Source organism: Macaca thibetana, chromosome 4 (genome assembly GCF_024542745.1).
Source record: "Macaca thibetana thibetana isolate TM-01 chromosome 4, ASM2454274v1, whole genome shotgun sequence".
NCBI classification, from domain to species: domain Eukaryota; kingdom Metazoa; phylum Chordata; class Mammalia; order Primates; family Cercopithecidae; genus Macaca; species Macaca thibetana.
This window is the reverse complement of record NC_065581.1, coordinates 1,803,824-1,828,261: the sequence shown is the minus strand read 5'-3', so window position 1 is coordinate 1,828,261 and position 24,438 is coordinate 1,803,824. Positions and strand designations below refer to the sequence as shown.

The 24,438-nt window shown below is 41.4% G+C and overlaps 1 protein-coding gene and 1 long non-coding RNA gene across 4 annotated transcripts in view; one reads left to right on the top strand and one right to left on the bottom strand.

Annotated features, from left to right (window-relative positions):
* Nucleotides 1–24,438, top strand: part of GMDS (GDP-mannose 4,6-dehydratase) — a 1,107,103-nt gene that overhangs the window by 781,994 nt on the left and 300,671 nt on the right. For both annotated transcript variants that reach the window (XM_050787265.1, XM_050787264.1), the window contains one exon: nucleotides 4,524–4,651. In XM_050787265.1, the coding sequence (XP_050643222.1) occupies nucleotides 4,524–4,651 (128 nt within the window). The remainder of the gene's footprint in view (nucleotides 1–4,523; nucleotides 4,652–24,438) is intronic.
* Nucleotides 8,606–23,986, bottom strand: LOC126952551 (uncharacterized). 2 transcript variants are annotated; one of them, XR_007724938.1, is made up of 3 exons: nucleotides 23,849–23,986; nucleotides 8,914–9,009; nucleotides 8,606–8,818 (listed from the first exon to the last, which is right to left on the bottom strand). It is a non-coding gene; the product is annotated as an uncharacterized LOC126952551 (long non-coding RNA). The 2 variants fall into 2 exon arrangements; XR_007724939.1 differs by having other exon boundaries at nucleotides 8,707–8,793.

Below are 24,438 nucleotides of genomic sequence, written 5' to 3'. Positions count from 1 at the left end.
GCAAATTTAAAAAAAAAAATCATTTTAAGCCTTTCTTGAGAATTAAGTAGCAAAACATATGGTTACAAAAATGTTTAAAATTAATCAAAAACTTTTTCTTGGAATCAAGAAAACAATTCTATTTATAATAAAAAAGAATAAAGTGTTTAGGAACGAATTTAGCCAAAGTGTAAACATTATTCCCTGAAAACTATTACACATTGTTGAAAGAAATATTAAAGACCAAAATAAAGGGGAATAACATCCTATAGTCGTGGATTGGAAGGCACAATAATGTTAGCATGGGAATAGTCCCCATTTTGATCTACAGATTCAACATGATCCCTTTCAGATTCCCTGTTGGTGTTTTTGCAAAAATCAACAGGCTGATCCTAAAATTCATATGGAAATTCAAGGGACAGAGAGTAGCTAAAATAACCTTAAAAAAGAACAAAGTTGGAGAACTCATACTTCCTGATTTTTAAACTTGCCACAGAGCTACAGTAACCAGGACTGTGTGGTACTGGCATAAGGACAGACATAGAGTACAGCAATGAAATCGAATTGAAAGTCAGAAATTATCTCCCACATTTTTGATTAATTGATTTTTGAGGAAAGTGCTAAGACAATTGAATGAGAAAAATAACCTTTCCAACAAATAATACTGAGACAGCTGGATGTCAACATGCAAATGAATGAAGTTAGACCCTTTCATCACACCAAATATAAAAATTTACTAAAAATTGATCAAAAATTCAAATGTAAGAAGAAAAACTATAAAACTCATAAAAATGTATAGGAATAAATCTCCATAACCTTAGATTAATGAAGCCTTCTCGAATATGACACCACAAGCACCTGCTACACAAGCGAATATAGACAAACTGGACTTCATCAAAATTAAAAGATAAAAAAGCTTTTATGCTTCAGAGAGCACAGTCAAGAAAGTGAAAAGTCAGCCTACAGAATGAGAGAAAATATTTACAAATTATATATCTGATAAGGGACTTGGATCCAGAATGTATAAAGAATTCTTACAACTCTATAATAAAAAGATAAGTAATCCGATTTGAAAATGGGCAAAGGATTTGAATAGACATGTCTCCAAAAAAGATATACAAGTGGCCAGTAGGCACATGAAAAGGTAATTGCTTCATATCATTAGTTATCAGAGAAGTACACATCGAAACCACAGTAAGGTGCCACTCAGTGCCCACTAGAATGACCACAGTCTAGCAGACCATAACAAGTACTGGGGAGAATGGGAAGAAATCAGAGCCCTGTTTCCCTGCTGGTGGGAATGTAAAGTGGTGCAGCCACATTGGAAAAGTCTACATTTCCTCAATTGGTAAAACAGTTCTCATCTGACCCAGCAATTCCACCCCTAAGTATATAACTAAAAGAAATTAAAACATATGTTTGTGAAAAGACATGAACATTGCATTATTCACAAAAGGCAAAGGATGGAGGCACCACAGATATTCATCTCATGGATGGTTAAATAAAATTTGGTATACTTATAGAATATTAATTTGGCCATAACAAATGAACAATGTACTGATTCAAACCACAATATGGATGAACTTTGAAAATGTTATGCTAAGTAAAAGAAACCAGGCACAAAGACCAGACATTAATATAATTCCATTTATATGAAGTGCCCAGAATAGGCAAATCTGGAGATACAAGGTAGATTATCTGTTTGCCAGGGCTAGGGTACTAGGAGAAAACTGCTAAATGATACAGGGTTTCTTTCTGGGATGATGAAAGTGTTCTAAAATTGATTGTGGTGATGGTTGTACATTTCTATGAATATAACAAAAGCCATTGAAGCATATGCTTTAAATGCATGAGTTGTATGCTATGTGAATTGTATCTCAAAATAGCTGTTCTAAATAATCGTTAAAATTACATTTTGACCAGGCGTGGTGACTCATGCCTGTAATCCCAGCACTTTGGGAGGTCGAGACAGGGAGATCACGAGGTCAGGAGTTCAAGACCAACCTGGCCAAGATGGTGAAGCCCCACCTCTACTGAAAAAGAAAACACAAAAGTAGCTAGGTGTAGTGGCAGGTGCCTGTAATCCCATCTATTTGGGAGGCTGAGACAGAATTGCTTGAACCTGGGAGGCGGAGGGTGCAGTGAGCCGAGATCGCGCCACTGCACTCCAGCCAGGGCGACAGAGCGAGTCTCTGTCTCAAAAAAACAAAACCAAAAATTACATTTTAAGAACTAGAAATTATAGTTAATTTTGACTGGTTATCCAAGATAACTTTAGGAACCAGATAAGAAAAGATCCACCTTTCTAGCATGACATTAAAGTTCTGGTAATATAAGAACTTTGTAGTCACATAGCTCTTGATTTGAATCCTGTTTTAGAATAGTTGATTTATATAGCTTCCCTGAATCTCAACTTCATGTGGGTACTAATAGTTCTTAGCCCGTGGGTTGCTTGGAAAATTAAATGAGTGACCCCATCTAAAGAGCTTAGCACAGTGCTATCAGTGATAGCCCTCAGGAGGGGCCATAACCATCATAAGGTTGTGGTAAGAGTTGGAGGAGAAAGACCCTTCCTCATCTTTGCGAGTGCTGTTCCTCCTGCCTGGAGTACCACCCTGTCTCACGGCTTGATTAATCCCTTTATGACCTTCCTGGTAGACTCCATTCAAGCTCCATTTCTGGGGGGCATTTCTCACATGCTGCGCCTGGCAGCCATGCTACAACCCCAAAGCCTTTCTCCCCTTGCAGACCTGTCATTTTATTAGGTTCAGCACTGGTTTGTTGGCCCATCTGACCCTCTCTGTGATACCTGAGAGCAGGAGCTGCGGCTTCACTCCCAGATCCCCAGTGCTTAGCTCAGTGCTCAGTGATTGGTGGGTGCGTAGTGAACAATGGCTGAGAGAATCAATAAATTGTATGAATAGGGTCAAATGCTTCCACTGGACTCCCAAACATTAGTTTACTGGTAAATAGGTTAATCTGAAATGTTTTATGTTGAAAAATTTATTTAATGATTTGACATCATTGGTTTCTTAGTATACTTTGAGAAAATAGTATAGTCCTGACATTGAAATAACGATAAACATCAAAAAACCTAAATTTAATTATAAATTTACATTTAAATTTAACTGTTACAAGTCAATAGAAAAATTTTTTAAATTAATAATTAGCCACTAATTACTTACTGGCTAATAAGTAGGTTTTCATTTCAAAAGGCACTTTTTTTGAAGGACCTCTTTGTGCTATATAAACCTCTGTGGAAAGTTGAAACTTTGTATTTTTTAAGGTACCATCTGAATTGACAAGGGAAATTGAAAATTTGGATTTTCACGGTAGTCCCATTGTATTTCTTAAGGATAATAATGTTGCTGTAAACGTACGTATCAAGTTTGTGGAGTAAGTGAATCTGGTGTATGTTTGAACTTGCGCTAAGCCATATTCTTGCCAAACTTTGGAAAACGTATTTAGAAATATTGCCCTTATCCGTGTGCCTGTTCTCCAGAAGCCATACACTTTGATCATAATATTTGCCTCCCTGCTTCATCTGCAAAAGAACATAAAGTCATTGGTATGTGATAAATTATGATATTCATGTATCTAAACTGTATGAATCCATTATTAACTGCTAATATGTGTATTATTACCTTGAGAATTTGGTATTAAATGGTGTTTTCTCATAACCTTACCTTGATACAAGGTAAAACTGTCTCAGAAGTGCCTTTTAACTTTGTGATCTTTTAAAAGCAGGTAGAGTTTTCATTAAAGACCAGAGAACATTAAAACAATTTCAGTACTTTCATCAATATATGGTCCCTTTCATCCAATCATTTCAAAATATTACACAAAATGTAGGAGCCCTTTCTGTAGATAACACTGAAATGAAGTTGGAAAGTGGCATTGCCTTAAGTATAGTACAGAGAAACTTTTGCCCGGGGGCCATATCATATCATTTGGATGGCTGTGCAGGTTTCTGAGTAAGAGCCATCACCACTTATTTTGTTAAGAGAAAGGCAGCCCAAATAAATTCCTTTCTTGTTTCCTTTAACTAGTTACCCTGTGAACTAAGCTATGTTTCTTTCTCTCCCCATGAGTCCCAAAGTAGCTTTATTAATAGGAATATATGATGTTTGTGTTCTTAAAAAAAATCAGGGTGGTCTTAGATGTCTGTCGTCCATTCTGGCATTTCCCTTTATACAACCCTTTTGAATTTTCTGTTAAAAAAACTGGCATTCCAACAGCTTTTCTTTGGCCTAATGCCTGGGCTGCATATTGAAGCAGCAAATTAGGAATGTTAAGATGTCCCCGAAAGAAAAACATTTGTTATGAAAGTAGAGCTGATGTGACACATAGAATTAGGGCTTCTTAACTTGTCTAAATGACAGTTAATGATCTTTCTTCTTTTTCTTTTCTTTTATTATTTTAACAGGGTGGCTGGGAGTGCAGAATGAAAGAAATGCCCAGAGGCCGAAATTGGGTTTGGTTCACCAAACTGTTAAATGTGTCAAATGCACTTGACTGATAATACATCTTTTGCCTCTTTTTAGGAGCTAATTTCGTTACTCGAAAAATTAGCCGGTCAGTAGCTAAGATTTACCTTGGACAACTGGAATGTTTCAGTTTGGGAAATCTGGATGCCAAACGAGATTGGGGCCATGCCAAGGACTATGTGGAGGTAGGAACTGACACATTACATTCTTGAAAATACCCGTATCCATTGATATTCTAAATGCCAAGCGTACAGTGAAAAAGTGTGACCTAGAGATGGGGGCATACAAACCTTTGCCGATGCAGATATGTTTACACTCATGCTACTTTCAATTCTGGGATCGGTAGTTCAGAAGTACAGGTAGCTTACACTGATTGGTACTTGAATGAGGAAAACTTTCACAAATATTCTTTTAATTATTTGTGCTGGATGTTGGATGGATAGATAGATGGAAAAAATGTTTGAATGGTGCTCCTCTTTATTTTGGGGGTATAAAAGTACTAGTTTTCAGATCGTCTAGAAATACTACCTCATTTCAATGTATATAATCCAAGATTCTGGGACTTACATGATTCTACTAAATCCCGCCCCGAGTAATATTCTTATGGAACTCCTTGCTTTCTGCTGCTGAAGAGTCTGGTTATTAACATCACACACCTCTTAACATGTCAGATTGCGTGTCGTGGAGCTTTGCCTATTAACAAGAGAGAAAGATGTTAATAATGATTCTCTTGTAAAATAATGGATATTGTTAAAGGGAAATTCAGATTTTCATTCTTGGGATTCCTAGACATGCTGTTTTGGGTTTGCATATATCACATATACAAGTAGTATGATTTTTCTTTTATAAACAAGTGGTTACATTTTACTTTGTCCCGACCTCCCTGCTGTTAAATATCCGTGTTGGTTCTGCGACCAGACGTGAGCAAGCATGGTAGAGGCATCATCCTTTCCCTGGAGTTGCCTGTCCTTATTCAAGCGCTCGCAGATTTCCTGTGCTCATGAGTCTGTTTCCGTCCTGAGTGGTCCCTCTCTGGGAAACCGGACCCAGCTTTCTTGTTCATTTATGCAATTCAGAAAGAAACTGTAATGCCTACAAAGAAAGCAAACAATTAGTTTGTTTGCTAGTGCAGAGATTAGGCTCACCTGCGATCTTCTTTTTGTTTATAATAATAAAAAATGTGTGTGTGTTTGAACACCTAATAGTGATTTCTGTTACGCACAAAATAATTAGCTTTGACTTTAAATTTTGAACATTGCAACATTAAGATCATTTATTTATTTATTTATTTATTTATTTATTTATTTTTGAGACAGAGTCTCACTCTGTTGCTCAGGCTAGAGTGCAGTGGCATGATTTCGGCCTACTCCAACCTCTGCCTCCCAGGTTCGAGCGATTCTCCTGCCTCAGCCTCCCGAGTAGCTGGGATTACAGGCATGTGCCATCACACCTGGCTAAGTTTTGATTTTTTAGCAGAGATGGGGTTTCACCATTTTGGCCAGGTGGGTCTCAAACTCCTGACCTTAGGTGATCCGCCCGCCTCAGCCTTCTGAAGTGCTGGGATTACAGGGATGAGCCACCGTGCCCAGGCTAGATCTTTTAAATATGTGCTTCTAAGCTATAATTACAAAGAAGCATTTTATGACATTAATCCTTAGATATATTTTCAGAACATCACATCGAAAACTATATAGGTCCACACTTAGAAATTATGAGAAAGTAGATACTGGCAAGAGAAGCCAAAACTTTCTTTTGTCTAACCTAAATGACCTTACCTACTAAAAAATAAGAGGCTTGTTTTGTAAAAATACATTATTTTCTCAATAATATCTATTTATCGTTTAGCCTTCTAGCCATCAGCATCTGCATAGAGCTATGTAATAAGCTATATAGGTATTTTTTTTTTTTTTTTTTTTGAGACGGAGTCTTGCTCTGTCGCCAATCTGGAGTGCAGTGGCACAATCTCGGCTCACTGCAACCTCTGCCTCCCGGGTTCAAGAGACTCTCCTGCCTCAGACTCGTGAGTAGATGGGACTACAGGCGCGTGCCACCACACCCAGCTAAGTTTTGTATTTTTAGTAGAGACGAGGTTTCACCGTGTTGACCAGGATGGTCTTGATCTGTTGACCTCATGATCCACCCACCGTGGCCTCCCAAAGTGCTGGGATTACAGGCTTGAGCCACTGCACCTGGCCCTATATAGGTATTCTTTATCCAAAATCTTCTCCAAGTTCAAGGAAACAAATAGATTAAATTTCATTCAATTTTATTATTTTGCACTTAGGTGAAAAAGGAGTCAGGAATCTAATAGATTTTGATAGTGAGGGAAACGGTATACCATAATGTTGATAGTGCTTTTTACAGGTTACGTTTATTTTCTTCTTTATACTGTCTTTATTTTCCATATATTTTAAATGAACGTGTGTAAACCTTTGTAATTGGCTGGAGTAGGAGGTGATATTTCAGAAATAGGCCAAATAGTCTTATGAAAAATGAATGAGACTGTTAAGTAAGTAAGGAGAAAGTCTTGTGTAAACTAGTAGATCTGAAAGAAGGACCCTGCTGTGATCTCACTCCCCAAATGCCAAGCTAGCACTGCTGCAAGTGTAGTCCACATCTTGGCACAACAAGCCCACATTTGAATTAGCATAAAATAAAAATATTTTATAAACATTTTGGCTCAAATAGGGGTTGGTGCAAAAAGGTTGTGTCAAATGAAGTCATTTTTATTATTGCTTGACAAGATGGTCTCATTACAGCCTTTCCACAGGCCAACATATTCACACAACACTCTAGCCTTTGAATAAAAATACATAAACACTCTACCCTTTAAATAAAAATTTGAAATGGCTGGATTCCATGGAGAGACAGATAGAAAGTTAGTCATTCTCCTTGCCATCCAAGTCTTGATTGGTTCCATAATACAACTGGGTCTTGTGTACTAAGGACTCTCCTGGGTTTCTAATATGTTGATGATGTAGGAAGCATTTTATAGTTCTCATTTATGTGTTCTGAACAAAGTTTAAATTTCTTGATTTCTGAAAAGGTACGATTATTAAGTAAGAATTTATAGCTTGGTACTCTCCATTTTAAGAAATATTATCATTCCTTGCAATTTTAAATGTATTAACATAAGGTGACTTCAGAGATTTATGACTAAAAGTGAATTTGTTGCCAAAATTAAAGTCAGCAGTCATAAAAATGAAAAAGGAGAGGTATTGTTTGTTTAAAACGCATATGCACCCTGACACTGAAATCAACTTTAGAATAAAGAAGTGTTTGCAAATGTAGATCAAACAAGTCCTATTACCGTCTCATTTACACACATTTTAATTATACAGTTGAAATGGGAAGAGTTCCCTTATCCACCTCGCAGAGCGTGTGATGGGGTGTGGCCTGCTTCATTCGTGCCCCACTGCTCAGACCTCTTGGGGGAGCATGCAGATGGGCAGGTTGTGCGGCTCCCACCCTGCAGCAGTGTCTAGAGGTGATGTTGACAGCTGAAGCCCCAGCGCGCATGCGTTACAGGGCGCGCTTTCAGCTTAGCCGTCCATGGGTGGCTTGTGTTAGCTCAGTTAGACTCCTTATCTCCAGGACAGAGCGCTTTCTGTATCCTGAGGTTCTTGCTTTGGTATACTGGAAGAATCAGATCACACGTGGGCTTGGAGAATAAGTGCAAGGTTTTATTGAGTGGAAGTGGCTCTCAGCAGATGGGGTAGCCAGAAGGGAGGTGGAGTGGGAAGGCGGTTTTCCCCTGGAGTCGGGTCTCAGTGGCCGGAGCTCTCCTCTCTCCGCCCCGGCCAAACCCCGCATACTTCCACCGGTCTGTGGACTGCTGGTGTACTGGTGCCTGTTGGTACCTCTTGACATTCTCTCAACATCCAGCTGCTTGTGTGTTCCTCTGGATGTCCAGCCGCTTGTGTCTCTGCCTGCTAGAGTCTCGGGGTTTTTATAGGCACAGCATGGGGGTGTGGTGGGCCAGGGTGGTCTTGGGGAAATGCAACATTTGGACGTGAAGGCAGGAGTGCCTGTCCTCACCTAGTCCGTGGGCATAGGCCCCGGGGTGGAGCCCTTACCAGGGACCTGCCCTTCTCCTCCCGGCACTTCCCTGCCCCTCTTGCGTATCACAACCCCTCTCTTTTATACGCAAAAATTTTAGTAAACTTTTAGATGAAGTGACTGACACTTTTTTACTTATCAGTGAATTTCTGTAATGAAGAGCAGAGAGCATTTTCTCCTCCTGTTGTGAGGTGGGTGCTGGTGATCCCTGCTGTGCAAGTAGATTGTTTCTCAGCTTAGACAAGCTGTTTTATCTTGATTTTTCCATCTGTGTAAAGGACGGAATATAAACCCTGTAAAAAATTAGCATCAGTGCGCTATACGTATATGAATAAAGCTTACCTCTGACTTGTAAAAATTTTCGCAACGATTTATAAAAAGTCCTTACTTGTTGCTGATTCCAATTCATTTTCATCCACCTGTAGTCTTGCTTCCTAGATCAAGATGTCTTCAAAGTTACTTAAATGAGTAAGAAGTATTTCAGCTTGAAGAAAAAATATATACAGCTATATTAAATGATATTGTACTTCTGAATAAAGTCATAGGCAGTTAGATCTTTTCCAGTATTTTATTATAAAACTTTTTAAACATAGAGAATAATTGAATAAATTTTACCTCAAATACCCACATACCACCCAAATTCTGTAATTAATGTCTACAATTACTGTTGCATTTTGAGCAAAAATTACTATTTAAGTAATTACTGCAGTGCTAATGGCTTACAGCTATAAACAATTTGCACAAACACAAGTTACTAAAAATTTGCATTTTATGGGATATAGATAGCAGTTCAAACTTTTAAAATATTTTTATCTTAAGTATTTACCTGACCCCTCTACAACCTGCTTTTATGCCCACCTCCCTCCATCTAGGCTCAAGCAGCTTCACAAGAAACACTCTAGTGGCAATGCATGCCATTTTCAACCAGTGTCCAGCAGTCAGGATTATAGCAGTGGTGGCTGAAAACAGCAAGGGAGAGAACCTCTGACTTCTCAGGGTGGCATTGTTCGTTCAGCATATATTCTATTGAGTACCTGCCATGGTCACTGTTCTGGTTGCTACAAATGACAGTGTATGGTCCCACTGAGGTCCCACGTTGATAAAAGTATGTGAAACACAACTATAGCCAGAACATATTGACTGATAAGCTAATTGGTAGGAGCTGGGCCAGAGTATCTTAAGGCTCTTACCGCCCACAAAAAAGGCCCCTTGCTCTTGGGAGACAGGGTGAATCAAGAGACCTAAGTCCATCCTCTTTCCAGGACTCAGTAAAAGCCATGTATAAAGTGGCAAGAGGTTTTCCTGCTACAGCAAATCCCACAGATGCTCCAGAAAGGTCCTACTGGTAATCCGGAGGACGTGAAGATCGTTCGGGGTGAGCGTTGAAATTCAGCAGAATTTAACATCATATACCTGCATCCTTTTTTGTGTGTGGAGGTGGCAGGGGACAGTGAGCACAGACTGAATAATAACAAAACGGCTTCTAGAAATAAATGTAATTGCCAAATGTTAAGCACTTGTTACATACTGGAAACTTTTGAAGACTTTTTATAGATTTTAAAGGTAAGAAACTGGCTGAGATAGCTATCAGATCTTGCTGAACCTGTGCTATTGGCTGTATCAGGTAAAGAAGCAAAGGGTGTGTTTGGGGAAAGTATGCAGTCAGGTCTCCAGTCCCTTCTGTCCCGTGTCCTCAGAATGAATTCACCTTCATTCCAGCTCTCAGTTCTCAGCTAATGCAGAGACCTGGGGAGGGTGAGGAGCCTCTGGCAGGGTACATAGGTTATAGACAGAGCTGGGAGAATTGCCCACTGCTGCCCAGTCCTTTCTTTCCTATCTGTCCATCTTCTACTAGCATTTTGTATTCTATGTGACACAAATCTGGAGGCATCAGATGTCATTTAAACTTTGAGATCTTATTTAAGGGAAGTGTGCTTGTTGCAACATCACCTTTGATGTCAGATTTTTCACGACCCTTTCATTGGACTTGTGACAGGGTGCTCCGTTTACTTGGCCCGCCATGCTCAACTGCTTGCGGGAGGGAGCGCATGAGTGAGCGGGTGTGGGATCCGGCTGGCTGCTGCTCTGTGCACTGGCAGGAGCAAGCTCCATTTACTCAGCGTGCTGCGCTCAACCCCTTGCGGGAAGGAGCATGCACGTGAGAGAGCAAGACCAGCTGCTCTGGTCACCGGCAGGAGCAGTCTCGTGCGGGTGTTGCTGTGGTACACAGGTGGGGTTGCCTGTGCCCCTGAAGCCCAGAGGGTGTGTTACAGTGCTGTCTTAGCTCTGCCGTCTGCGGACAGCCGTGTGTTATCAGCTCAGCTGGCCCTTTGCCTCATCACGTGGAGCAGCTGCCCTCCACCAGCGAGGGCAAAGGGCCAGTGTAACAGCCTTTTCTGGGTACCCGCACTCAGTGGGTCCTGAGCTCTTGTCTGGAGTCCAGGAAGAATGAGGTGGCGTGGACACTTGAAGGATGGTGAAGGCGGATGCACTAGTCTGTTGTCATGCTGCGGCTGAAAACGTCCTGGAGACTGGGTATTTATAAAGGAAAGGAAAGGAGGTGTAATGGTCTCACGGTTGGTTCCACGTGGCTGGGGAGGCCTCACAATCACGGTGGAAGGCGAAAGGCATGTCTTCCGTGGCAGCAGGGAAGACAGAGAATGAGAGCCAAGGGAAAGGGTTTCCCCGTTTAAAGCCAACAGCTCTTGTGAGACTTATTCGCGACCATGAGAACAGGAGGGGAGACCGCCCCCACGATTCAGTTGTCTCCCACTGGGTCCCTCCCACAACACGTGGGAGTTATGGGAGCTACAATTCAAGGGGAGATTTGAAAGGGGACACAGCCACACTGCACCAATGGAGGATTTTCTTTAGCTTTGGGAATGGCTCTCAGCAGAGAGGGGAGCTGGCTGTGGAGGGGACGGGACAAACAGGTAGTCTTCCCTCGACGTCTGGCCGGCTCTTCCCTGAAGTCCAGCCGCCTCTCCTCCGAAGTCCAGTCGCTCTCTGAAGTCAAGTCTCCTCTCTCCAGTCAAACCACTTTTCTCGCTTCTACTGACTGAGACTGGGGTCTTTATAGGCAGAGGATGGGGTACAGGACGGGCCATCGGTAGTTTTGAAAAAGGCAACGTTTGATGGGCAAAAAGGCATTATTCAGAAAGAACCATTCAGGAGACAGTGGACAAACAGGAGTAGAGGCTGTCACCTTGGGCCATGAGTTTCAGGCTTTCTGGTTTGAAGGTGGGGCTTCACCAGGGACCTGCCCCTGTCTGCCTCCTGCCTCTGTCTCCATCAGTAGACCATGTTTGTTCATAAGCAGGAGAGTAGCATATAGCAGTAGTGTCTTTTTGTGTTTCAGTTGTCTAAAGTGTTAGTGGTGCCTGAATCCATTTGTTAGTAAGGCCTTACTTAACAGAAAGCAATGGTGAGGTTGTAGCTGTCTCATAAAGTGACAGTGGTCCAGAAAAACCAGGCCTCTGCCGAGAGCTATCTTAACAACATCGTTCCTGTCTTCCTAGCACGGGGGAAGGCATTGTGTAACTATATGCAGAGGATATTTACCTGGAGAGTTTCCTAGAAAATCCGTTCTATTAGAATATTTGTCAAGTGACTGTTAGATAATAAGGCCAGCAGTTGAATTTCTACTCACTTTGGGAGTCTAATTCCATATTAGTACTTCGGAGCCTAAGGTGTTCTTTCTTGGAAGGCAAATATGTCCCTGGCCTGCTTGCTGAATGTGTTATAATACTTGTCGATTTTTTATTTTGACTTTTTATATTGATTAGTGAGGTATTGTTATTGTTTTCCATTGTGGGAAAAAATCTTCTAGCCTTCTGTGGGGCTATTTAATACAATCTCTTTGAAAAATACACCAAGAAATACAAATGGAAATAACTAAATAAATAGTCTCTCCTTTATCTGTATTTAGAAGAACGTGGTTTCTGTGTTGTTTCTAACAAACCAAACATTTAAGGAAGGCAGTTCAAGGGCCTTGATTAATAAAGAGAAAAGAACAGCTTTATTTATAGGAAAAGAAAAGCTTGTAACAGTTTCCTACATCTTTGAAACATAACAAGTTTAGATTAAGCAAAAAACCATTTTCCTGATCCGGCTGTGGAAAACTCTGTATAACAAATTCAACTCGCCATTTCTCTTTTTTCCTCTTTTTTCATCCTGAACAGTAAACTTTTCAGTGTATTATTTAAAATAAGTTAGAAAAATGTAGAAAATCAGTTGCCTGTTTTATCTGGCTGGGTCTTGCTTGATTGGAATGACATCCCAGGAGCTGCTGTGTCCCCAAATAAGAACCTGTAGCGCCCGTTTTAAAGTGTTGTTTAATGAAAGACACCTATATCACCCATATTTCCAGTATGAATTGAGTTTTCATTCACAGATAATTTAGAAACATGAGACTGGGTGCATTCTTAGATCACATTTTCAGTTTGATTTAAACCACATAATATTGAGCATATGATGTTAAATCAGAAAAGCAGTTATTGGCAAGGATATGTATCGAGAGAGGATGAAAATGCATAAAGTTGCATATTCATATAAAATGGGTTAGGTATAGTGCCTGTGGACGTGGATTATGAGGATTATGAAACTGAATTCATGTAAGTGCTGCTTAAGTTCTAATGGGTAGCAATTAACCACATTAAGATAGAAGCTTGTACTCCACCCTTTAGTCATGCTCGTTGATGTGGAGTGTCATTATGCCACTGCGGACCATGAAGTGACCCATTGTACTTGAAAGTCATGGTGCTAGTCTTAAGAGCAAAAGTCCCAGGAAAATAGTGTAAGAAAGTTCTTACACTAAAGAACTTCTCACACTTAGGTTAGCTATTCACTTTTACACTTACCAAGTCCATGAGATTCCTTGAGCTTTCTCTATCCACCCCAGCCCGGTCTGCCCTTCCTCTTTCCCTACCCTGCTCCCCAGCTGCCTCTTCCTTCACTGGTGTCTCCCAGTTTTTTGTGACTTCCATGAAAGTCTGGAAAATCTGAAAATATGAACTAAACTGACTGTTTAATTTTAATAACAAGACTGTCCATGGGAAATAGATATAAATATCTCTTATAAGATGCGACATCATCTACATTTAGTGATGATTTTGCTTAGACAAGGTATATATCTTCAGTATTCAGCGCTTCGTATTTACACTCATGCACTCTGGAGAGGGCAAACCGTGTTTGCAATCGAGGCAGTCTTTTGCACACACACCATATGTTAATCACTCTGTCTCTCTTGCTCTGTCTCTTTCCTAGACACACACAGGCTGAAAGTCCGATCTCTGTTTTTCAATGCATGCTAAAGTCCTGTTTGGCTTTATCCTACTGATTAGCACCTTTATTGCAGGAAATAATTTACTAAAATTACGTGTTTTGTCTTTGCAGAGCTCTGGTGGAGAAGCCTGGGGGCTCTGCTCTGTCCCTTTGTGGGCCACTTGAATGCCCAAGCCCAAGCGCCCGGTTCCCAGGCTCATCCTCAGGGGACTCTAATGCAAGCATGTTAATCTTGCCTTTGTATCCAAGGACACAAAACAACACCTTTTTTAAGCTGAATGTTCCCCAAAGCAAAGAAACACGTTTTATTTTCAGCCCCGTTCACTTCCTGCTGGAAGACACCTCTTCCGCTTCTGCTGTGGGAAGGAACTAGAGCAGTAATGCCGCAAAGATTCTCCTTATCCTTTTTCTCAGGTGAAGAAGAAAGTTTGATCCTCTCTGTGAGTGTTGGGTCATTTGTATTTTTAGTATCTGTTATTTCAGTTTTCTACCTGTTGACGTCAATACAGCTGGGATAATTGATGGCTTTGTAGTGCTGATTTGACCTCCCCTAGACTCTGATTGTCTAATGACCCAGGGTATCAACGGTAAGACCAGGCAACATGGACTGGATACTGTAGGAAATGGGTCAGATCTCATGTAAGCATAAGCTGTTTAACACTGACTTGCTGGTGAAATACGTTTAATACAGGCTGGGGACTTTGTTCCATGTGCTCCTACTCTATGCCTTATCGAAGGTGAAGAATATTCAAAAGCCATTGTTCTCTTGGGATCAAATTACCAGAGGATTTTTGACTTGTTAGAGTTGCTTCAGAAACTATGCTACATATGCCCCAAACAGATAAATTTGGGGTATAGTTAAGTAAAAGTCTCCTTTTTCTTTTAGAAGAGAAAAACAATTGGACTTCTCCTAGGGCCAGTTATGTACAGGTACAGTTTACAGAAGCCGAATTATGTAAAGGCAAAATTGAGAAATCCTTTGAGAAATTGTCTTTACATTGTTGGCCTAAGCCTCATATGGAAATTATTAGTAGAGTTCTCAAAGAAAGGGATGAAATTACTCCATGGGATAGCTTCCCTAAGTACCTCTCAGAGTTATGTAAAATATTTGAGATCACTTTTACCATTTTTCTCATAGAGAGAATGGTTGGGCTCTTGCTATAAAGAGAAAAGTGAGGGAGGCCTCTGAGGAGCAGTCAGGACTTTGTTAGCTGTCTCATGTCAGTCTCTTTTGGGGAAGCTTCTTGAAGGCAGGACCTGGATCCTATCCCTCTTTATCTTTAATCATCCCTCCCAACATGCCTGGCACATACAGATGCCCAGTAAATACCTGAATTGGATCTCCCTGCCCATCGTTTCTTCATAAAATTATAAAAATGAAATTGGTGTATATGAAATGTGTTCCATTTCTTTTACTGTTAAAAGATGCTTTCTTTAGCTAGCACAAGACATTGCCCCCAGAATATGATCTTACCACACTTAGGTTGAGTTGTGCTGGATTTACTTGATGTCAGCAAAATGTTTGCAAGCACCTTTCTTTCTTGTTCAGTGCAGACCATAAAGGAAAGGAAGCAATGTCTATATGTTCTCACACAGCGGCTAGTTTCCTGATTTTCTCTAGAGTCTACTATTATTAGACCTTATGCCTAGCTTTATTTTTACTTTTTACTTACTTGCTTATTTTGAGGTAAGTCTCACTCTGTCACCCATACTGGAGTGCAGTGGCATGATTTTGGCTCACTGAAGCCTTGATCTCCCAGGCTCAAGTGACCCTCCCACCTCAGCCTGCTGAGTAGCTGGGACTACAGGCATGTACCACCACACCCAGCTGATTTTTTTTTCTTTTTAGTAGAGATAAGACCTCCCTATGTTGTCCAGGCTGGTCTTGAACTCCTGAGCTCAAATGATCTGTCCATCTCGGCCTCCCAAAGGGCTGGATTATAGGCGTGAGCCACCATGCCCAGCCTTATTCCTAGTTTTAAAGGAAGAATATCTAAGCAGATAGAAAAATGGAAAGGTAGAAGGATAAACTGGCCCTATTTTACAAAACAATACTTGAAAATCACTAATCTAGCGTTAGCTTGAGAGACCAAGTACCCATGGGAGTACTTGATGATGTCGACATCAGCTCATTCAGAAACCTTTTTGTGTGATCATCACTCTATTTCCTCTCAGTGTTCAAGGATCTCACTGGTTAGAGGATTCTTCTAGAGAGCCAGAGTTCCAAGGAAGGCTCTGTTGTTACGGAAAACCTTCCCACTTTCCTATCCCTCCCTTCTCCCCTCTCTATCGTGTCTCCCCGTCTGTACCCGTCACCAACACATGCAAATTAGAAGCAGGTCATCTTGTAATAATAGGGCTTTATTTTTAATATAGTATATTTTATTATATTAATATACAGAATTTTACTTAAAGATTCTTATGTAGTATTTGACAGTGGCTCTGGGAAAATCTGTGCACACAGTGTGGTAAGAAGAAAGGAAAAGCCTTGTGCAGTACCATTTTCTGTCCCTTGTAAGTGTGGTTTCATTTCCTCCCTGGTCGCACATCGCCCACATGCTCAGACGACATATCCCTGTTCTCGGGTCCGTCCTCCAGCTTCTGACTCACAAAGCAGAGCAATAATGTGTGGGTGCTTGTGCTGGAGGGTACAGGTTGCATTCCGGGAAGGTGACTTGGCTGGCCTCCTGTGTCTCGGGCCATTCTGTCACCAAGTCCACAGGATACAGACAGCCATTCAAGGTAGTGGAGCTGTGCCTACTTTGTCTCACCAGAAAAAGGCAGAGATGAGGATGTCAAGGGCTGCGTAGTTTCGTGTGTTTTTTCTTACAGTGTGTCCTTTAGTCAAGAATTATTCGCTGGTTTTGCCTGGGTCTTAAATTTCAAGTTTGAAAATAAAATACAAAGATCTATCACTAGAACTTATTTTAAACCCTGGAAGGTTGTCCTTTTCTATTCCTGTAGTGCTTTGTCGTTTACATCTTCCTATTTGATTCTCCCAACACGTATGTAACCATGGTTAGGAGAGCACGGATTGTGTTTTGTCATTTTCGTGGGAAAAGGCTGACATTGAAAGCAGAAGCCCTTGGCTGATGTCTTCTCTTGGTATCAGGCAGTGGGTCTCAGCCCTGTCCTGCCAGCTCCTCAGGGCAGTGTCTTACCATGATACGGCGCCGTGTTTCTGGGTTGATTTTTGGCATATTTAGTCATTCTTGTGAGATTTTAAAGTCATGTTTTTTAGTGGCTTCAAGTGTTGATTGTGTAGCAGACATATTCCTCTCACTAGGAATGACATATAAACTAGCATCTCTGCTACTGGCCTGATATCTGTAGTCATACTGTGAAACCACCCCAGTGTGAGAAACTGAGTGAGAAGGAAACTGCAAAACATCTCAGGAGCCAAATGTTAAAAGGCTAGGCCCTGTGTCCTAAACAGACTTCCTTTATAGTAAGTAGTATTTTAATAGTGGTACAATCATATAATTTGAAGAAGATATCACTTGTGTACAGGAAATACAAGTTTAACAGAAGTCATTTCATTTGATGCTTATCTTCAAAAAAACACCTGAAGAAGCTTGAAGCTGTGGCATGGGTGGTTTAGATTCCATTGCCTTTTGTCAGTGGCAGTGGAAACTTCATTGTAGTTAAGCATCTGCCTGGGCCTTTGGGAAAACAAAGCATCATTGACTGGCTGGCTAATGAGTCATCTATTAAAATCATCCCTAATGAATTGTGGGTTTGCTTGTTTAATTGCGCGTGGTGTTGGGCTCTCAAATGTTAGCAGTCCAGTGGGGCTCAAAGAAACTACATTGGCTTTATTGAGCATTTCGGTCGGATTCTTCCAAAGTCACTGTGCCATGATTGGCTTTCTCTCTTGTTCTCCCTCCCTTTTTGTCTCTCTCTCTTTCTTTCCCTCTCCTTCCCCTCTGTTTATCCCTACTTCTCTTTTTCCCTCTTTCCCTTTCCCTCCTTTCCCTTCCCCTCCTTCTAGGTCCTCTTCTCTCCCTCTCCCTTTCTTTCACAAGTTGTGGGGTAGGAATACAATATAAAAACTCTTACTTTGGAGAATCTGTGCTAGGGCCAACAGCATCTTGAGTATGAACCACCCCCGACCCCGCATGTGAAGGGTTGGTAGAGCCTGGTGAGTGGCTGACAGATGCCCCCTTTTCCTTTAGCTGCACCCTCACGTTTCAGCAGCACTGGTCGCTGTGGGCATGCTACCTTGGACCTAGGTGGCTACTGGTCTTCCTTTCCCTACAGCCATGTTGTCAGTCTAGAACAGGGTATCAAAAACATCGTGGGAATAAAGGGCTGAACTCCATAAAAACTACGATTGTATATTGAAAACGTTTAAAGACAGTTTTTACACCAGTAAGAATGCCGAGATTTTCAGGTACAGCTTAGCTTCCACCTGCGAAGCTGCATAAGCAGTGGCTGGGCAGATCCGAATGAGGAAGGTGTCGCCATCTCCCAGTATGGCCCTTTCTTTATGAACAGCTCTAATGGTCAGTTGTTATTTTAAAGAAGAAGTCTTCCTTGAGCCTGAAACCATTAATTAAAATACCCATTTAGCCTTTATTTTGAAAACCTTACTACGTACTGAAAATGCATGAACTACTGGACACTTTTACAAGCTTACTTTCACAGCAGTCTGGTAAGATAGGTGCTATTCTCATATTTTTCTCATTAGAGGGAAAAAAATAAGGTGGAGAGAGAGAAGCTTCCTGAGTTTGGCCCAGATCAGGCGCGTTCATCCGGCCGACCCTCGTGCTGGCTGTGCCCTGCACTGCGATGCTCTCTCTGCCTCCCACATGGCTGCCAGAGTCGCCTTTCTGAGATACAGATACTGTCATATTTCAACTTAAAACCATCAATGTCTCCACCACGGAATAAAGGCCACTGTCTGGAGCATGCATTCTCGGCCCTGGGCAGGGCCCCGGCGTCCTCCCCTGGAGCTGCTGGCCCTGCACTGTGCCAGCCCTGGGCTGCCCCTGCTTGCCCTTGGAGTCCTGCCCTGCTCAGGCCCAGCACTCAGCTGTCTCTGCAGATGCCCTCCTCAGGCGCCCTGCTCTCCTGGCCACTTCACTGAAGAACTGGCCGTTTCCCGCTTCTTCTGCAGCACTTTATTCTCAGCCCTGCGAGCCCCTGCCAGGGCCTGGCTGACACGCTTGCGTCTGGCCCTTGGCATCTCTCACAGCGTCTTGAACCCCGGTGCTCAACTACCTGAGATTGAACTGAGTCAAACCAACTCAGCCTCAGATCCAAGTGTCCAGCTTCTTTATGGGAAAAGCAAAACCACTGGCTCTGTGGGGACACACATTCTCTGCAGATACAGTGGATGGCTCGAGGTCTGAGGCATGCGAGGCCTCCGTGCTGCTCTCCCTTTAGTGGATGCCAGCTCCTACTGTAACTGGAGCCCAGGGTGGGCAGTGGCCGGCCGCTGCCTGACTTGCAGACCTCCTGAGGTATCCTCACCATCCCAAGGTCATGGCAACCTTGCAGACTTCTGCCCAGGCCTAAGCAGGAGGCGGGGCCTGTGTGGGAGAGGCCCTAGCACCGCACTCATCAGAGCTGTGCGCATGACCACACTGCTCTGCTTCAGGGGGCTCAGTGACTGGGTGTTGAGCTTTGCAGACTCCAGTCAAGAAGGGTGGGCAGTTGGGTGTGACACGAGAGGATCCAGAATTTGCCATCCAAATCCTTGGGAGACACAAGACTAAGGCCCAGTGCCTGCTGCAGTTCTGCCTTTGACATTGTTAGGGATGCACCTTGGGAACTTGGAGCACAGGGATCTTCCCTGGAAATAGTCTCAGGTGTCACGTGTCACCCTGCATTGGGACTTCATGAGACTGTGAATAACTACATTAAACCAGATGTGTAAGAAGCCAGAGTATAGGTTATAGTTACTTCAGACTGTATTTAAAGGTTCTCTCTCTGTCTTTTTTTTTGAGACGGAGTCTCTCTCTGTCGCCCAGGCTGGAGTGCAGTGGCGCGATCTCGGCTCACCGCAAGCTCCGCCTCCCGGGTTCATGCCATTCTCCTGCCTCAGCCTCCCAAGTAGCTAGGACTACAGGTGCCTGTCACCATGCCTGGCTAATTTTTTGTATTTTTAGTAGAGACGGGGTTTCACCGTGTTAACCAGGACGGTCTCGATCTCCTGACCTCGTGATCCGCCCACCTCGGCCTCCTAAAGTTCTGGGATTACAGACGTGAGCCACTGCGCCGGCCTAAAGGTTCTCTTAATTAAAAAAAAACAAAAAGCAAAACAAAAAAAAAATACAAAAAACCTCTTTCGTGATGATTCACGCACGTTCTATGTAATACAAATCAGAGGCTGGCTTTTGGCTCCCACAGTTTAGCAGCAGTGCCTAAATGGGATTGCTAGTAGCATTTTTCCCATCAACAAAAAGATCTGTAGGATGGATGTACTGTATTATTTTTTCCTTTCCCCCGCTACATCCATTCACTGATGTAGATGGGAACATAATGCAAACTTAAGCTTGCCTTATTTACATAAATCTTCCTGTTAGCTTTCCGCTTTACCATATCTGCATTTTTATGTTTGACCTATTAGTACTTTTTTGGTTTTATAGAGAAAAAAAGTGCTTCCCTCAGCAGAACCATCTGGCGTCGTTTCCTGTTCCTCAGCAACTACATGTGTATTCTAGCAAGGCCGCCCTGTGGTTTTCTGAGTGGTGCTGTTTCACTGGTGGTCTTAGAATTCAGCTGGAGTGATGGAAAAGTTACACTATGGGCTTCTTTCAAGTCTAGAGTTTCCAAGGTGAAAAAGTGCATATTATTGTCATTTTTGATGTAGCATTTTTTTTTCCTGTAACTGGAATATGGTCTTTTAAAACAAATCACACCCTTCTATTCTTTGAGGAAGAAAACTTGCTTCTAAAAACATCTTTTAGATACTTGGCTACCATATTTCCTTGGCAGCAAACTGAGGCAACTGAGGATATAATCCAGACATTTTTACCACATGCAAATTTTCTTAAAGGGTCAATTATTAATAACTAGTTTTCTTCAACAATGAAGGAGTAAGGTAACAATAAACAATGAGCAAATTACATAACTAAAGGATGTGACATTCAGTTTATAGTTTGTGTGGCAGAGGTAAGTTCAGTCAGTCTCATCCTGAAGGGCAATGTGTAATACTGCTTTGGGCCTGCGGTACACACAGAGAATCCCAGCTGGTCATTGGGCACCTTTTCAGAGGGGTGCGTGCATGAGGTTGAAATTCTGTATTTTTATGTTGTAATATTCTACAGATTTTGAAAATTTTCTGACCAAGTGTGCACTTATTTTTCACTTTGTGAAATACTGCTTTCTAAATCTCTGTTTTTAGAAACAGTCCCCAAAAGATTTTGTTTGTATATGTGTATTTCTTTTTTTTTCTTTTTCTCTTTTGTTTTTGGTCTGTGCACATCCCACGGGTAATTGAGATCCACAGGCTGTGGAAAGAGGAAGACCCCAGAGGATTTTCTTTTTCTTTTTTTGAGGGAAGGTGGGGTATCACATTCATCACCCAGTAGGCATTACATTTCACATTTGGTTAAAACTGTGTTTTATAACTGTTTGTATTTAAAGCTTTCAAATTTTACTGTGTAAGATAATGCAAAGTGTTTAACCTGTTGGCTGTTACATAGAAAGAACTCTAAAAAGATGTAGTGCTCCCCACAATCCTTTGATTAGATCACTTATTTATTTTATTTTATTGGACAAAGTTGCACTCTGTTGCCCAGGCTGGAGTGCAGTGGCGTGATCTTGGCTCACTGCAATCTCTGCCTCCTGGGTTCAACTCATTATCGTGCCTCACCTCCCGAGTAGCTAGGATTACAAGCGCACACCACCACAACTGGCTAATTTTTGTATTTTTAGTAGAGACAGAGTTTCACTATGTTGGCCAGGCTGGTCTCAAACTTCTGACCTCAGCTGATCCACCCGCCTCGGCCTCCCAAAGTGCTGGGATTACAGAAGTGAGCCACCATGTCCGGCCAAGATCACTTATTTTTAGTGATCAGAAATGGTAGATTCTAAAACGATAAGATTATGAAATATTTTGTTCTTCTCCTTAGTTTGAAAAAGTCCTCAAATGTAGCCTCAGGCCTATAATTTTTTATGAAGACTTTAGAGACATTGAAAAAAACTCTATACTAGGGGATTTGGTTTTTGGAGGTGCTTTTCCCCTACAGAGTGGTTCGTGGTCCCTCGAAGACCTTGTGTAGTCGGGATGTTGCTTGAAGGTGTGCAAAGTTGAAGGGAATGCTCAGTTTTAATTTTAAGAGGAAGGAAAAAAGTTAAAAATTGAGGCTAATAAAAGTTAATGAGGAACATTTAAATCCTTCAGTGGTTCAATTTATGTTGCAAGTCAGAATGGTTCATACCGTTATTATATGTGTGTGGCAACATCCTCTCTCTGCTGTAATTCTTTTCCCTTGAAAACTAGCCCGTGCGGCGTGGAAGGCACATCATGCTCTCATGATTGCTGTTCGTTCTTTTGACAAATTCCACGTTTTTTTTTTTTTTTTTAATAGGGGAAGGAATAGGCACAAGGAAATTAAAATATAAGCGTCTGTTTTTTTTCTGCCATTTTTTTCCTGTTTGACAGATTACTGAATAAAGCATGGTTATCAGCAGAGTGACCATTTCTAACTGTCTCTTTGTGCTTAAAAATTTATTTTGGGATGGGAAACATTCCCCAAACCCAGAGGGTACACTTAATATGCCAGTTTTCATTTGAGAAGAATTACTTTTCAGTTGTAGGTGTTTTGGGATGTAGCCTGACTCAACATACAGTATTAATGGTCCAAAGATAGAACAGCTGAACTTTCTGACTGCCCTTCTTTGGGAGACATTAGCATGTCCCTGGAGACAGTTTCCCCAGCTCTGGTTACGCAGATCAGTATGTAGGGAAAGCTTATTACTTTTAGAAACGTTACTCTTGGATGGCCCTGTCTATTACCCACATCAAATATATGGTACACATTGCTGTTTTCTTTGCTTTGGAAATGCTTTAGAACTAGACCCTCCATCTTTCCCTGACTGTAGGGTCTAGGCTGTGGGAACAGATTTTGCATCAGACCGCCTTGGGAAGTGAAGTGAACTTTTTAGTGATAAATTTAATTAATTAATTGCCATTTTTCCAGAACTTCCAGAGATTTTTCTTAAAAACACAATGCCAGGTTTTTAACAGCAATTTTTAGAAAGTCAATGCTTAACTCATTCAGAGAAAAACCCCTATGATCCATTTCCTAGAGGGCATTAGCCTTATCACTTGTTTTTTTAACAATATGTATAGATATAGATATAGATATACTTGTGGAATTTAAATGGAATATTAAATCTTACCCCTACACATTCCTCATACTGAGGCTTTTTGTGGTGAGGACGGTGACTGTACGCCGGGATCAAAAGAGCCTCGTGTATGTGCAAAGCATCTGTTGTGCTCTATGTTGGGTCCTCAGCCTTTTCATGCTGCTGTCCAGCCTCGTACAATCACTTAACCGTTCCAAATCTTACTTTCCTTATATTCAAAGGGAGGGGGCTGGAGTTCAACATAGGTTAAGATTTAGAAACTGAGAATATGGTATCATCTTTTTCCATACAGCATTATTTACCATCTAGTATAAAGTTTATGTTGTTTTTAAATATATCTGCTAACAAAATGTAGTGTTCTGTGACAGAGTATGATTTTGTGTTTTAACATTGTACAATCCCTAAGTGAAACAAATTATTTATAAAGCCCAGTATCTTTTTTTTCAGTTTCATTTATTATTCTGAGCTTAAGCTAACATCTTTTTTTTTTTTTTAAACATACCAGGATAAAAAATACTATAGAAAGTGCTACCTGATAGAAGTAAAATTCAAGCTATACATGCATGCCATACGGTATATAATTTTAAATTTTCAGTGATTATTACACTATAAAAAATAAAAAAGTAGCAGTAATTTTAAGAATATTTTTATATAAGTCAATAAATCCCAAATATTAGTTAAACATGTAAAAATATTAAAAAATTATTGAAACATTTTACCTTCCTTTTTCTGTATGAAGTCTTCAGAATCTGGTGTACATTTTATACTTCACAGCACACCTCATCTCGGATGAGCCACGTTTCAGGTCTCATTTCACGCTAGCCCTGCAATAGTGAACACCGCAGTGGGATTCTGGATCTTGATCAAGAGTTTGCTTTCTTATACATGGAACCACATATTTAAAAACCACTGTTCGTAACTATGGTTACGGAATCCTGAAGGGGGCAGCTGTGAGAAAAGAAAATCAGGATGCTTCTCTGATGCCGTCTTGTTGGATAAGCACTGTATCACTTCCATCGTGGTGACCATGTGACCCTCACCTCGCGCCTACTGACTCGCCCATGGGTCCATGGCCGTGCCGTCCCTGCATGTGGAAGGAGCGAGCAGAAGACTCTTCCCAGTCTTGTCCCCAGAGGGAGAGTCTTCAGGAGGTTTTGGGGTGGCTGTAGCCAGCACCACACACAGATGGACACCTTTTACCTTCTGGAGTACAGATTGTCCTTGGAGAAAAGCAACCACACAAGAATCCCACTCAGTGACTACTGGGCCCCACTCAAAAGGAGGGCAGCTTACACTCACAGCAAGATCC